General features: G+C 34.9%; 3 protein-coding genes and 1 long non-coding RNA gene across 6 annotated transcripts; 3 read left to right on the top strand and 1 right to left on the bottom strand.

The window, feature by feature from the left end:
* The first annotated feature begins 367 nt into the window (after positions 1-367).
* On the top strand, positions 368-1,100 carry LOC124327266. The gene is made up of 3 exons (XR_006915978.1): positions 368-605; positions 659-837; positions 919-1,100. It is a non-coding gene; the product is annotated as an uncharacterized LOC124327266 (long non-coding RNA).
* Positions 1,101-2,920: 1,820 nt separating this feature from the next.
* LOC124322114 lies at positions 2,921-4,804 on the top strand. The gene is made up of 10 exons (XM_046784266.1): positions 2,921-2,940; positions 3,209-3,350; positions 3,488-3,563; positions 3,666-3,740; positions 3,822-3,904; positions 3,993-4,110; positions 4,239-4,326; positions 4,491-4,509; positions 4,567-4,598; positions 4,675-4,804. Exons 1-10 carry the CDS (start codon positions 2,921-2,923, stop codon positions 4,766-4,768), a joined length of 747 nt encoding a protein of 248 aa, XP_046640222.1. The 3' UTR covers positions 4,769-4,804.
* A 712-nt stretch (positions 4,805-5,516) lies between these two features.
* Positions 5,517-8,236, bottom strand: LOC124327187 (calcium-dependent protein kinase 2-like). 3 transcript variants are annotated; one of them, XM_046786157.1, is made up of 6 exons: positions 8,145-8,218; positions 7,895-8,081; positions 7,539-7,818; positions 6,745-7,468; positions 6,104-6,677; positions 5,517-6,043 (listed from the first exon to the last, which is right to left on the bottom strand). In XM_046786157.1, the coding sequence occupies exons 3-6, from the start codon at positions 7,589-7,591 to the stop codon at positions 5,829-5,831; spliced, it is 1,566 nt and encodes a 521-aa protein (XP_046642113.1). In that variant the 5' UTR covers positions 7,592-7,818; positions 7,895-8,081; positions 8,145-8,218; the 3' UTR covers positions 5,517-5,828. The 3 variants fall into 3 exon arrangements, with proteins under 3 accessions (XP_046642113.1, XP_046642105.1, XP_046642096.1); XM_046786149.1 differs by having other exon boundaries at positions 7,919-8,236; XM_046786140.1 differs by having other exon boundaries at positions 7,895-8,236.
* Positions 8,237-11,744: 3,508 nt separating this feature from the next.
* On the top strand, positions 11,745-13,292 carry LOC124322272. Its single transcript, XM_046784272.1, has 4 exons — positions 11,745-12,352; positions 12,416-12,682; positions 12,767-12,914; positions 13,107-13,292. Exons 1-4 carry the CDS (start codon positions 12,180-12,182, stop codon positions 13,290-13,292), a joined length of 774 nt encoding a protein of 257 aa, XP_046640228.1. The 5' UTR covers positions 11,745-12,179.
* The last annotated feature ends 539 nt before the right edge of the window (positions 13,293-13,831 follow it).

The following is a 13,831-nucleotide window of genomic DNA, read 5'->3' on the forward strand; positions in this document are numbered from 1 at the left end:
TGCTATTATACAATTCAGATCAATAGCAAAATACCAAGTCGGTCACAAACAAGTGTTATGTACAGTAGAGATATAACTACTAGAAGACCTAACTTGGAATTGCTGAAAGCTAGCTTGTTATAGAGCTATAGACTCCTGGTCTCTTCTCGGCTGTGTTGGCTTCCCTATCCCGGTTTTAAGGTAAAAGTAGGCCTAGTCCATGGCCTTGTTGAAATTCATCGGTATAGTACGAATAGTTTATCGTTCTTGACAATTTTCCGTTCAAGAGTATTTTCTCGACCATTACTATACGACATCTTCTCCCCTAGTCAAAACGTATCTTTTCCCTAGGCAATGACGCCGTGTATTATATTGAATTGCCCTTGGAAATCTGTGATGTACCATTTGTCTAACCTTGAACGCAGTAACCTTTTGAAGCCGATAAAGCCTACAAGATCAACCTTGGGAAAAGTGTATGTGTAAGAATTCTAAGAAGGCTTCGCTTTTTGATGAGGGACATAGGCTTGGACATAGGCATGTGTCAATCTAGACCGGAATGAGGGGCTTCAACTCCAAACCTTCTATTCGAAGTCGCTATCCTCCGATGTCAATTAAGCTGCCGCAGGGTAAACTCTTCAAATCGATTGTACTGGTCGTTCCTTAAAGATCGTCGTATTAGTTTCACAGTTACAAAGATGCCCCAAATGAAGAGTGCAAGTTCGCTGTCAGATATCTGCCTAGTATTTATTTCACAAAATGTAAAAATGTTTTGTAATGAGTTGGAAATCGGTGAACAAGCGGATGTCGCGGATGTCACTGATGTAGAAGATAGCACAACAAATCCCTTTCACCAATTACGTAAGTGGCCAATTATTTTAACTTAGTCCGTTGGTTTTTTTGAGTAATTATTCGTCACATTTATTCGTTTATAAAACTTAGCCTCAATTTTGTTGGAGGCACTTATAAATATAATCACCGAGAAAACCCAAGCGGGAGATAAGCAAACCGAACGGTTTCTTCATCAATTGATAACCCCAGCACACCTCTCTACTATAAGTTTAGACTCAACGATGGTTGACAAAATTGATGTCTTTTACATTCTTCGACTCGCCACAATCAGATGCAAGATGATTATAAGTTTTCTGTGTACCGGTTTGGAAATTGTTTAAATTCATACTTTCTTTGATTTGCAGCATCTGAAAACGCTGCGGCTATATGACTTTAGTTATCGTTACCGAGATTGTTTAAATTTCATCCCGAAATTTTCCAAACTTCAAATACTATACATTTCCAGCACTAGGAAGATAAGCGATTCGTTGTCAGGAGATTATTTCTTTTTTGTCTTTGTCTTGTATTTGTCTGGAGCACATTGCAAAGATATAAGGTAAAAACTAAAAATTAAAAGTGTAACCAACTTTTCATTTTGACTAGCTTTTACAGTAGGTTGTACAAATGCTTTTTATATTTTGTGATTTGTTCAAAGGGAGCTTTATGCTAGAAACAACCAGGTGTCAGATGATGGAATTCATGGTCTATGTGTGATTGGAAACTGCACATTAATTCGTATAATTGATTTAATTGGTAACACCATAACAAATCAAGGAATCAGATCGGCCCTTGACAATCTACCTTCGCTTAAGTTCCTGTATCATGAATCTATTCTTGAAGGTTTGGCTTGTATAGCACAAACTGCGTCGGATCAAAAGCTGCCTAATAACATCCCCAAATACTCATTGTCATTACTATTTTTTAAAAGAAACACAGTTTCTAAAAGTGGCATTCTTGGGCAATCGTTGCTCTTATGTCCTTATATTACGGAATTATATCTTATATTGCGTTTCGAAGGAATTAAGAACGCGGATCTATTAAGCATACTTTCTCTTAAAGCAGTCTGCGTCCTAGATATTCGTCACAATATTATGCTGTCAGATTATGAATATCCAGTACAGTTTGATGATGGCGTCACGTTTGACGGAGGCATTCTTCCCCTTCTAAAATTCTTTGGGAAATCACTTAAGAAACTAAAAGTAGGGTTTTTTTTTCCCTGGCATATGTATTTCAACAGTTATTGAATTTTGTCCCAATCTCTATTCTTTGAGTCTTTGGAAAAGCTCTATTATGGCCTCCTCTGAAAACGTAGAACGCAAACAAGTGAAGAGAGAATTCCCTGTTTTAAAAAATCTTGAAAGATTACATTTAGATGGCGGTAATCACTTACATAAGTACATTGTTCTTTCGCTTCTTCTGAAAATTTATTGACGCTACTGTCCTCCCCGTCACTATCTGTTGTTTATTTACAATTCGTTGACATGCTAACTGATGGAATCCTGCAAACGGCCAATAACGTACACTCTTTTCGTAACCTTAAATGTTTATATATTAAACACTGTAACTCCGTCACTAGAACAGGAATCGACGTCTTCATGCAAGAGAATAATCTTCTTCAGGAAATCGTTTATCGGTATTGCGGCAACATTACGCGTGATGATGTGACCGAATGGAATGCGATGGTGACAAAAAATAAATGACAGTTACGAATTAACGCGGGGTCTGAATAAAAACTGAATCTTACGATTCTTGTCTTAACTAATAGTCTCTTTCGTTAATCTTTTATTTCATACTATGGGTCTCGTTTCGAAAAATAAACAACTGGAAATCAAGGGGTTGGGCAGCGCAGCATTGTTAACATTTTGAGAAAGTTCCCCAGCTCAAATGGCAGAAAGAGTCCTTGTAAAAAACGCCATATTTTAGGTATACCATGGCCATCTATAGTTCACGGCCCATCATCGTACGCTTCCGTGTGGGAAAAATTCTGGGTTCCCTGCCCCTTTCCTGTTGCCATAGTACATAGCCAGAGGGTCGTAAGGTTTCGTTTTTTGTTCCACATTTCCGCAGATTTTTCCACCCTTTGGATGCCTGTGTGTCTGACTTGCAATGCGTCATGGTCAGAATCACCAGAAAGTAAGCGATTGGCAGTCTAGTTGGTATAGCGGTGGATTCCTACATGAGAAGTGATAGGTTCAAATTTGTGCATATAACAATCAATTTTTCATAATTTTTTCTTGTTTTTTCTATATTTTTAAAGGGAATTAGATGGAATGCCTAGATTCTGTAAAAAAAGCGAGTTTTTTTCAATTTTTAAAACAAAATCTGAATTTGTTTTTTTTTCTAAGTCCTTGCCAAAGAAAACAAATTCAGATTTTGTTTAAAAAAATGTTCATTATGTTAGTCTCTCATTTTCAAAGGTCTATTGGTCAAATAACGGTATTCAAGAGAGGATATTAAGTTTGGTAGAATATTCAACACCAACCAACTTTGAATGGCGTAGTATATCTGTTTTGATTCCAGCCACTCAATCCGCTCAAACGAGAGTGAGTTTTAATTAATTAAATCGTGTTTTCTTTTTTTTTTTTACTTTTATTTCTTTTTGTCATTTTATAATTAGTAGATTATTTAAGGATAATTTTAATAATTTTAATTTAAAACAAACATCTTACGAGTTATTTAGATTTCGATATATGGGTTCTGTAATTCTGGCAATTCGGACGCTGTGGCAATCGATAATCTCGTTGTCGAATCATCAGGTAGGGCTGTCTTGAAGCGGAGAATTTTCCTTTTTATTTTATTTAAATTTCGTGGTTTTGTTTGTCATTTTGAAACGTATTCCACATTATATTTTTAAATAGATCAAACGGTAACCCCACCGTTGTCAACACAAAGCACCGGTTCCACTTCTTCTTCATCAACGACTCCGCTTCCAGGTATTTATTTACCTTGCCACATTTACAATTTAAAAAGTGTTTTATGTAGACTTTCTCTTCTCTGCCCTGTTTCCTTTATAGGCTCTTGTCCCTCGAACCTCGGCTCGGAATCAGTCAGGTGTGAAACATTGAACGGAAAGTGTTACTGTTTCTCGCTTTACAAGGTAACTAAAACTTATACAAAATTAGGCATTCTTCTGCAAACATGATTTAAAATGATGAATACATTTATTATCCCGCCTTTCTTCCAAGGTTGACAGTTGGTATATTGGCGATTCGTATTGTCGAAGCAACGGAGCAACTTTACTCGGTTTAGAAACACAGACAGAAATTTCACTCATTGACAACTATATTACGAGTGCAAGTTCTGGTATCCAGCACTTTTGATCTGCTTTTTTGCCGTTTCCATATTTTTATTTTTATTTATTATATTCAGATTAATATAAAGAGTTTCTTCTTCAGTTTTACTTATACTTTTTAATTCTTATTAAATTATAGGTCTAGATAAATATGCTTACTGGACTTCAGGGCAATGGGGAGGAACCGGTTACGTATGGACTGGATCTAACCAACCCTTTACTGCCACGTAAGCGTAGCCTCAATAACACTATAGCTATGTATAATCAGGACTAATATGCGCCAAATTTTTTTTTTGGCACAATACTAAGCTCGTCAACAAATTTTGGCAACAAATACTTTGCTCGTGACGCGAACCGTGCTATTCTCTGTTTACTTCCTTGTTTTTCAAAGGAACTGGTATCCTGGTCAGGTAGTTCATTTAACTTTGGGACTAAAATGAACGTTATTTATTTATTTTTTTTAATAGCCTGATGACATGGCCACTGGTTACTGCGTCAGGTGACATTTTTTTTTCTACGATAATTAGTAAATTGTTAAGAGTGATTCAAAGTTCCATGATTAAATTAAATTTCAGATTGTTTTATGGGACCAACTATGCTGGACGTTGGAGTGACATAATTTGTAGTGGCGAAGGCTATACCCCTTTCTATTTTATTTGTGAACTGTAAGGAAATTTAACAGTATAACGGCGGTTATTTAAACTTCCCTTTATTGTAAAGTTCCCTGCGTGAATGTTCCCTATAAAATTGGAATACCGTATGCTACTAAATTTAGTAACATTAACAATAAATGTATTAGCTAAGCAAAAGCTATTGGTGATAATTTATTAAAAGAGAAATTAAATTTTGTAACCAAGTACCAAGAAGTACTTATTGTAGCAACTTGTAGTCTAGTAGTGAAAGCAAAGGAGATCAATTTTAATCTATATTTAAAAATTTTTTTAATGAATTATGAACACCGAAGAAGAAAATTTTTTGGAAGAATCTACGCTGAAAAGAATTGAACATCTCAGCCTTACTTAATGGAATTGAATAATTTAACTTAATATTATAGTATTTGAATAAATAATATAATAATTTAAACTTTTACATGAAATTTTGTAAGAGAAAATTCTTTCCGTACAAAAAGTCATTATGTTCGTCAAGAAATAAAAAATACGAATAAATGTTTCGTTTAGATGGTGTGGTTCTTATTGAAGGGCGTTGTTGATGTCTCTCTTTGGCTTTCATCAATAACATAACAGCTTTACTCATTAATAATAAAATAATAATTAATAATCTAAGTACCGGTAGGCGTAGGCCTATAGTAAAAACTTGAAAATTAAATTTAGTACCGGTAGTTACTTAAATATCTACAGTATTTACTCTTATTTTTTTTTCCATCGCTCATTTGGTCTTGATCATAATTAAGAGAATGTGTAACCAATCTGAATGTATTGTATATCAAACCTGACTATATTGCGAAACTTTTACAGGAAAAGAAAACGATCGAGAAAAATTCCCGTTATTTTTTTTCAAACCTAATAAAATTCATCAAAGTAGAACGCCACTCGATGGTCTGATGACAAGGACGAACAAATATTGATTTTTGTTTTTCTTCATCAAAAATTTTTTTGAATGTAAGATTGATTTTGTTTCCGCTTTCTGTTACATCTTTTTCAGTAACATCCTTTTTAGTAAGTTTATTTTTTTCTGCTTTAATTCTTTCTTCCATGTTCGTTTCTTTTTCCTATTCAAGAATTTCGATGTTTTCTTCGATTCGCTTTTTCATGGCGTCTAAGCTTTCCCAATCAATTTTGGTGGCCGGCAACCAACCAATTTCTTTACTAATCGATTTCTGGACCATTTTAAGTACATCTTCTAGATGGCGATTCGATTGTTCGCCGTCCTCTTTCAAGAATGCCGCTCGCAGTTGCTTGCAAAGGTTTCGTATCAAGGTACTACCTGATCATATTTATTTAAAAAAATAGATTAATAAATAAAGGCGATTTTTTTTCTTCTTACCTGTGTTTGCGTTACGGTAACTTAAGAATCCAGGTACAGTGGCCCTTATATCAAGAACATCCGACACAGAAGGTCGTGGAATATCTGGGGGTTTTAAAATAACTTGTTGACGTTGAATTTCTTGTTTGACGCTATTATTAAAGAAATAATTGGTTATGCGGGTTAGTATCAGCCAAACTAAATTTCCTATTGATTCAGGCTTCTTTGGTGTAAGTGACTTTATTGATTTTTCCAAATCTTCTTGCAGTTGATTTCCCTGACAAGCTTGAATGATCCAAATTTTGGGCTTGTCAATAAGATCACGGCAATTGAAATTGTTAAATTGTTTCTTGACATCTTCAATCGACACCTGATCGCCGTCTGTGCCAAAAACTGTTCCTTCATCGCCGTGCGAGAGAATGCACACAACAAGAGAAGCATAATTGGAAAAAATTTTTTCTCTCAACTTTTCTATTTCATTGCAAAGTTGTTTCGCCGTTAAGTTTTTGTGGTTTTCCACGTCAAAGCCCATTTCTTTGAAAACGTCGTTTAATTCTTCTGCGTCTTTATTGGTACCTTCGCGGTTGTCGTCTTTCTGCAAATATTTATATGACAATTTTAAAATAATAATTCGATTTAGTCAGCAAATAAAACATTTTTACATTATCAAAAGTCTCTTGGTTGAAGATAACGCAGAGTCCCGGTTTTACTTCAGCTTGTAAGTCGTAAAGCTTGTAGTAATCATCGGGTAAAAAGTAAGCCCGACCAAGAATTGTTTTGAGAGCTGGTCTTTCTTCTGGGTCGTATTTAATCATATCCTTTACAAGACTAATAGCTTGTATTTCTTCAATTTCTGGTTTCCATTTGGCAAGATAGACTTCATAATCATGTTTTTTTACGTTAAGCTCTCGTTCGATTCCGTTGTCTCCAAATGGATGTTTGCCATTGGTCAAAACGTAGTGGAAAAAGCAGCCGAGAATAAACACATCTTCGGACGGATGTGTTTTAATCTCCTGAGGATAATTCTTGGGGGGATAGGGAGAAATCCATCCATCTGATCCTCTTTGGCCAGAATGATTAGGCTGCTTTCCTAAATGTTTACTCATTCGAAAGTCCGACACTTTGACCAGGTATTTAAAGCCTTCGCGATCAAGCCGTGAAAGCTGAGCGATCAAAAAGTTACTTGGCTTTAGGTTTCGGTGGACAAAGCCCATCGCATGTAAAAATGCAACTCCTTCTGTAGCTTGTCGTAATAATTCTTTTTTTCCTCCCAGTGATTCCTTGATTAATTTCGTGTCAATCTCATTCCCTTCCCAATTGTGTCCATTCCTTCTAATATCGTAAAGATCTTCTACGGAGCAAATGCACCATTCAGTAGCGACATAGCTATTTGAAATTTTTGAAACATTATTTTAAAAAATTACAGACTCGAGCAATAATATATAAATCTGCTTACTAAAACTCGCCATGCTTTATGAAGCAGAAGTAATGAATGAAACTTTTGTGCATGTGTGATGTTCTTTCTGGCTCACGGAGGAGTTCGATGTCTCGTTGGAACTCTAAATCTTTCTGTTGAACTCTTGCTACCTCAAACTTTCGAATGAAGGCCTTTGTTCCGTTTTCTAACTTACCACGGAAAATTTGACAAGTTGTATTTGGTTTTTTAGAGAACTTACTTTGATTTTTTTATTCGAAATATGTTATGTTTTCAACTTGGATGGAATTCTCGTCCGATTCTTAAAAAATACAGATAAGAAAATAATTAATTTGCAGCTAGCTGATATGTGGTGCTATATAGCAAAAAAAAGTTACCATTAAAGTTTCGCTTCCTCTTACCTGATTCCCCAGAGGCCATGCTTAATTAACTCACTTTCTCGCTCTTTTAGATCTTAATCACACTAGAACAGGTACGATTATTAAGAAAATGTTTTTCAGCAGATCAAGACTTCAAAATATCATCGTAAATGAGAGATGCGTGAATGAGAAAAGAGGGTGATATCTAGTATTTTCAATTTAGAAATAACGGAGGAAATATTGAACTTAAGGATATTCGATATATTACGATTATTTAAATTTTGACCGCACTATTGACTCCTTTTTATGCTCCCAGAACGTTACTTGATGTGTTGTGGATACTGCTTTTAAGTGAGAACTACTTATTGCAAGCAGCTCCCAAATCATGGGATAGCGAAGGCAGCTATCTCAGAACCCGCAGAATAAAAAGATAAAGCTGAATAAAATGAATAAAAGGATAGTGCTGAGATAGTATAGATTTCAAAACATGTTGAAAGTTGCAACGCATTGAATCGATGCCACACTGAATGAAACATTATATTAGATGGAATTTGAACGAAAACCAGTCTTATCTTATCTTTAAAGTATAAGGTTAAAATGGTTTTTCTTACTCAGGCTACGTTATTCCACACTTGTGTCAGTTAATACAAAAATTGGGCCAAAAAGGAATATGAAAAGAAATATTTAAATATTCTTTCTAGCCTACTTGTAATTTATATTAAGGTTATAAACTTATATGAACTATTAACGTTCTAAGCTAGTAAAGCTTGCAACACCCGGTGTATCGGCTTTCTTAAATGCAATTCGGCACTCATAGACGCTCTCCATTCCATAGTCTGCTTGACTTCAGTATTTTCCCCATTTTCGTCTTTCCATATAATATTTGCAGAACTTATATGGTTTTGCACGTTTTTGAGAATATCTTTTAATGATTTTAGTTCCCGGTTTAATGTGTTGCTGTTCAAATATTCCTCTTCCATTTCTCTGCACAGATATACATAATCATGTGAGATCTTGGATTACATAAGTTGACAAATCATAAGCTATACTAATGACAAACTGAAATAAGAAAAGAACACGAGTATCAAAATTATACCAACGTCTCCGCGACGATGTGATACATAACCAAGAATAGAGGCTCTTATATCAAGAAAATCCATCAATTAAGGTGGCCGTTTTTTTAAGTTTTCTGCTTTCGGTGATTCTACTTTATGTAGATAATTCATTGTTCAAATTACGATCATAATTAATATTTATCTAAAATTTAATTAACCTTTCCGCTGCTTAATCGGGACAGGCATTCCAGTAAAACCTTGTTGCGAAACGTTCGTTCCACTATAGCTGAACTTGAGGATGTGAAATCTATCAAAAAGTTTTCAATTATTAATTAAAAAAAAAAAAAATCGTTGCAAACAAAATCCGGGGGTTGGCAACTCAAAATTTGGGTGTACGAGGATTCAGAATCTCAGAGATTATAGAGATTCTGAGAGATTCTACGAGATTTCTGCAAGATTCTGAATCAAGTTTCCCCCAAAATTCCGCTAGGGGCGCCACTAGTCCTTGGCCCAGTTTCTGTACAGAAGTATGCACTATGTTACGTAGTGGGCGTAGCTCCGTTTTGGCATGTACAGTTGGCTCTATACAGCTTATAGACATGTAGATCGTATTATCTTTAAGATAATTTACTGATAGGAAAAGGTGCTAGAATAGGTTTTGTAGTTTCAAGTAGGATGAAGTAATCTGATAGTTAGAAATTTGATAGATTTGAATTAAAAGTCCAGATTATTAATTTTAAAATAAAATATACGGGGAAAATTAACTTGAATTTCTGGGAATTAATGGCATATTATCAATAAAGTTTTTTTAACCATAAATTTTTCCCACCCCATACTCCATTCATGAGCAGATGAAAAAATGTGTGCGCCACCCAGCGGTGGGAAAAAGGAGGGAAAATTAAAGAAGATTTAGCGCAACCCATATTTTTACATTTTGCAGTATTTCTAGTGCATTTTTTACAATTTGAGCTTTTCAAAGACCAAATTCACAAAATATCTGGAATTTTAGACGGTTTTGGGGTAGTTAAAAGTTAAAAAAGGGGGTAAATTTAGTGAGATTAGGAAGATTCTACGAGATTCTGAAGATTCTATGAGATTTTTAAGATTCTGGAAAGATTCTTAAGATTCTGACAAGATTCAGGCTAGGGTGTACGAGGATTCTGGGGAGTTGCCAACCCCCGACCAAATCGTATCATTTTTCCCACCTTGGCAACTATTTGGTTGGGATATTGAATGCCACTACCCTGACACGCTTCTTATAATCCAAATTTTCGGCTTGCCGTTCAGGGTGTGGCAGTGATTGATGTTGAATTTAGGCTTGAGTTCATGGATCTTAATGCTTTCACTATCAACTCCTACAACGACACCTTCATTTCCATGCGAAAGGATGCAAACAACGAGGCTGGAGTAGCAAGAGAAATCATACTTTGCCAAATCTTCGATGATAGCAAAGATTTTTAGCTTTCAAGTCCTCAACAATTCTTACGTCCAATCCCAATTCTTAAAATACGCAATTAGAGAATATAAAATACGCATAAGAGAATCTTTGTCAACATGACTTCCAACGCGAATGGATTTCTGAAAATAATTATTACACATGATTCGTAATATTGCATTATTTTAAAATAAATTATCTAACAATAAGCGTCAATAATTTTGTCAATAATTTTGTTAAACAATTAGTCTTATATTATCTTATTTATTACTTATATTATCTTGAAAAATTAGGGACTCCCCATTTTGCAGCCTCACTTACCGCATCTAAAACACCTATGGCAAAATTGAAAATTGCGATTGTTTTTTGCCCCACATCTAGAAAAGTATAAAATTTAAAAATTTAAAACATGGAATTGAAACAATAGACAGATTAATAAACTTACTTGAAGCAGTCCCATTCTTCTTTCGCATCCAATTCAGGAGCATCATCATTGGCATCCAATCCAGGCGCATCATCAGCCATCTAAAAGAAATAACATTGATTAGTAAAACTACCATATCTTCAAACTAGGTGGATCAAATTAATCATAGATTGTTTTATTAAACATGAAAAATTTTGTTTTAATGAATGGTGTTGGGGCGTAGAAGGAAAGTTAAAAATTTGGTTGACGAGTGGAGGGAAGTTGATCAATTACATGTGTTCATTGTTCAACGATAGTTTCTTGAACTAACTTGAAATTGTTACATCTCATTTTGAACATAACCTAACCTAACCAACTTTTTCATGAAGCAATCCAAAAATGTTTGTGAACAATTACCTCGTAAATCAAAAGTTCACTTCTGCCTGAAAAGTTCAGCGTACTCGCGTGTGCGTTGCACAAAATGTCGAACGTGTACCTTGATGACGTGGCGCCTTCAGAGTTCAGCTGTCCAACGAAACCAGAATAAAGTATCGATAGTATAAATATCGGGCGTCCCTAAACTGCGAAAGAGAATTTTGTGAACTAGATGCACAAAATGAAAGTGACCAGCAAATAAATAAAATTTGTCCTTCTGAATATTATTTCTCAGGTTTGTTCAGACATCCATTTCTTTAATCTGTATTAATAAGTTTTCAAACAGTGAGTTTATAAGCACAATTGCTATCTTGAGATTTAACCTTATTCTTCATTGCTTGTTTTTTACATATTAGTGACAATTAACTATAACAGCAAGGAAAGTTTTTAAGTTGAAAAGCCCTTTTAATTTATTAGTCAGTTAATACGATTGAGTGGCTTCTTGTCTGCATGCTGTCTAATGTTCTGTTCACTTTTGTTTTACGGCAGATTATATTCCAGATGCCAATGAGGAAAACCATGAATATCAGTATGTTTCTGATGTTATCCAACATGAACCACTTCAAAATTTCCTATTTGAATTAGAAGAAGACACTCTTGCCATGAGCCCTGTGAACTACAATCCAAATACCGTGTATGTCATGCAATCTCCTCACATGGATTTGTTTCAGCAAGATACTGCAATGTGTGTGCATGCAAACTTGGCACCGTCAAACAGCTACTGCATGAAGAGCTTGCCATTTCATACCCAGACAACACACCTTTTACGAACACCAACATTGGCCAGTACCACAAATCCCTGAAACAAGCTATGAAATCTACCCTGAAAGTTTGAGCTTCAACCAACCTGCTGAAAGCTATGATCTTCATCCATATTTTCCTGTTACACCATTTCTTCCAGTTGGCATTCATGAAGAAGATGAATTTCAAGGTTTCCCTCTGAATTCCGAAAATGATTCTACGCCTGAAAATTTCATGATGTACACCACAGAAAACGGCTCATTTTTTATTGAAAATATGCTTTCGGAAATCTCTGTATTTGCTTACAACAACTTGCCAAATTGGGGATTCTCGCATCCTTTGGGATATGTGCTAAAGAACAAACGAGGATTGTTCGGATGTTTCACTCTTCACGCTGGAAAGGCTTGGTAAATTGGTATTAAGCATGATTTACTGTTTCTTAATAATTTTAAGTTATTTTACTTTTCAAGTTATGTCAAATTTACGCCCTACTCAATCAAATTCTCGAGTAATCAACGTGGAGTCGCATATGTGATTGACGAAGCTGGCGTCCGTACTTGTTGGGAATCCTTCAAGTCATTCGAGGAACTGATCTCAGAGAGAGATCATATGTGGAAAAAGATTGATCGGCATCAAGTTATCATGCAGAGACCTTGCGACTGTCTGGCTTCGTCGTTCTTCCATCACATGCCATCCAAAGAAATGTGGAATTCCAAGTCTGAAAAAAAAGAAATCCGGTAAATTTTCGAATACATAAAAAATAATCGTATAAGTTATATGGCTCTTTATCGATGACATGTCTCTTTCTAATAATTATGCAGCATCGAGCGAAACGGTCTGAGATTCTATTCTGAAACAAGCGTGTTAAAGAGTCTGAATCTCGATTTGGAAACATATCAGCTGACTTCAACCCTCAAACACGTCGGAGAGAAAGATGGTCATATCTACCCAGCTAGCATGTCTTTATTGGTAAAATATTTTTTTCCGACAATATTCTTCAATCGATAACCCACATATTGGTATAATATTATATTATTACTTTGTTGCTACAAGGTGGCTGTTAAATTTTTTTGTTATTTTCCCAATAAATGACTATTATCAAATATGAATAAATTAATATTATTATTTTTTTATTTTCCCAATAACGAATCATTGAATAAGGAATACATCATTTTCTATGGAAAAGCTATAGTCTTTTACATTTACCACACGTTCAAAATCCTAAATGATCGGTTAGCTGCTGCCTTTTTAGCCGAGAGTGGGTTTGAACCATCATCTTTTAAGTCATCAATCCAATGCTATAACCACTACACCAGCAACGGAGATGATGATAAAGTCCCGATGTGACCATATGGATAGTGCATACTTACACATTGTCATGGTTATAGCCCAGCGTGAGCAAAATCGATTTAATTATATCAGTGTAGGAATTTATGATTATTGAGACTATTTGTTTCATAAGTCATTTGTTTGCTGAAAGTGGGTTTGAACCAACCTCCATAGAATTACCTATATAGATATATATTAATAGCAGTTTTAACATTTCATCTCCTTAACGTTTAAGATAAATTATATCACGTTAACGTGAAGGTAGAGTTTTAATTTCGAAGTACGTAAGTTAGTTGTTCGAGACTTGTGCAAGATTTGGATTTTAAGACAATTGGATTGTTCATTTAGGCAATTGTATGCAAAACTAACGAATTGAATACGATATAAAACATTTAGGATTTTGAACGCATGTTAAATGTAAAAGACTATAGCTTTTTCATAAAAAAGGATTTATTACTTTTTTAATGGTCCCTTATTGGGAAAATAACAAAAAGTAATATTGATTTATTCATCTTTCATAATAGTCATTCATTGCGAAAACAACAAAACAATTTAAC

This window comes from Daphnia pulicaria, chromosome 1 (assembly GCF_021234035.1).
Source record: "Daphnia pulicaria isolate SC F1-1A chromosome 1, SC_F0-13Bv2, whole genome shotgun sequence".
NCBI lineage: Eukaryota > Metazoa > Arthropoda > Branchiopoda > Diplostraca > Daphniidae > Daphnia > Daphnia pulicaria.

Coding starts and splice junctions, on each gene's coding strand:
- LOC124322114 (XM_046784266.1), top strand. CDS start 2,921: ATGGTCAGAATCACCAGAAA. Junction 3,564..3,665: donor TCTCGTTGTCGAATCATCAG/GTAGGGCTGTCT, acceptor ATTTTTAAATAG/ATCAAACGGTAACCCCACCG. Junction 4,599..4,674: donor GCCACTGGTTACTGCGTCAG/GTGACATTTTTT, acceptor ATTAAATTTCAG/ATTGTTTTATGGGACCAACT.
- LOC124327187 (XM_046786149.1), bottom strand. CDS start 7,591: ATGCACAAAAGTTTCATTCATTACTTCTGCTTCATAAAGCATGGCGAG. Junction 6,678..6,744: donor ACCAAGAGACTTTTGATAAT/GTAAAAATGTTT, acceptor AAATATTTGCAG/AAAGACGACAACCGCGAAGG. Junction 6,044..6,103: donor TTACCGTAACGCAAACACAG/GTAAGAAGAAAA, acceptor AAATATGATCAG/GTAGTACCTTGATACGAAAC.
- LOC124322272 (XM_046784272.1), top strand. CDS start 12,180: ATGATGTACACCACAGAAAACGGCTCATTTTTTATTGAAAATATGCTT. Junction 12,353..12,415: donor CTTCACGCTGGAAAGGCTTG/GTAAATTGGTAT, acceptor TTACTTTTCAAG/TTATGTCAAATTTACGCCCT. Junction 12,683..12,766: donor TCTGAAAAAAAAGAAATCCG/GTAAATTTTCGA, acceptor ATAATTATGCAG/CATCGAGCGAAACGGTCTGA.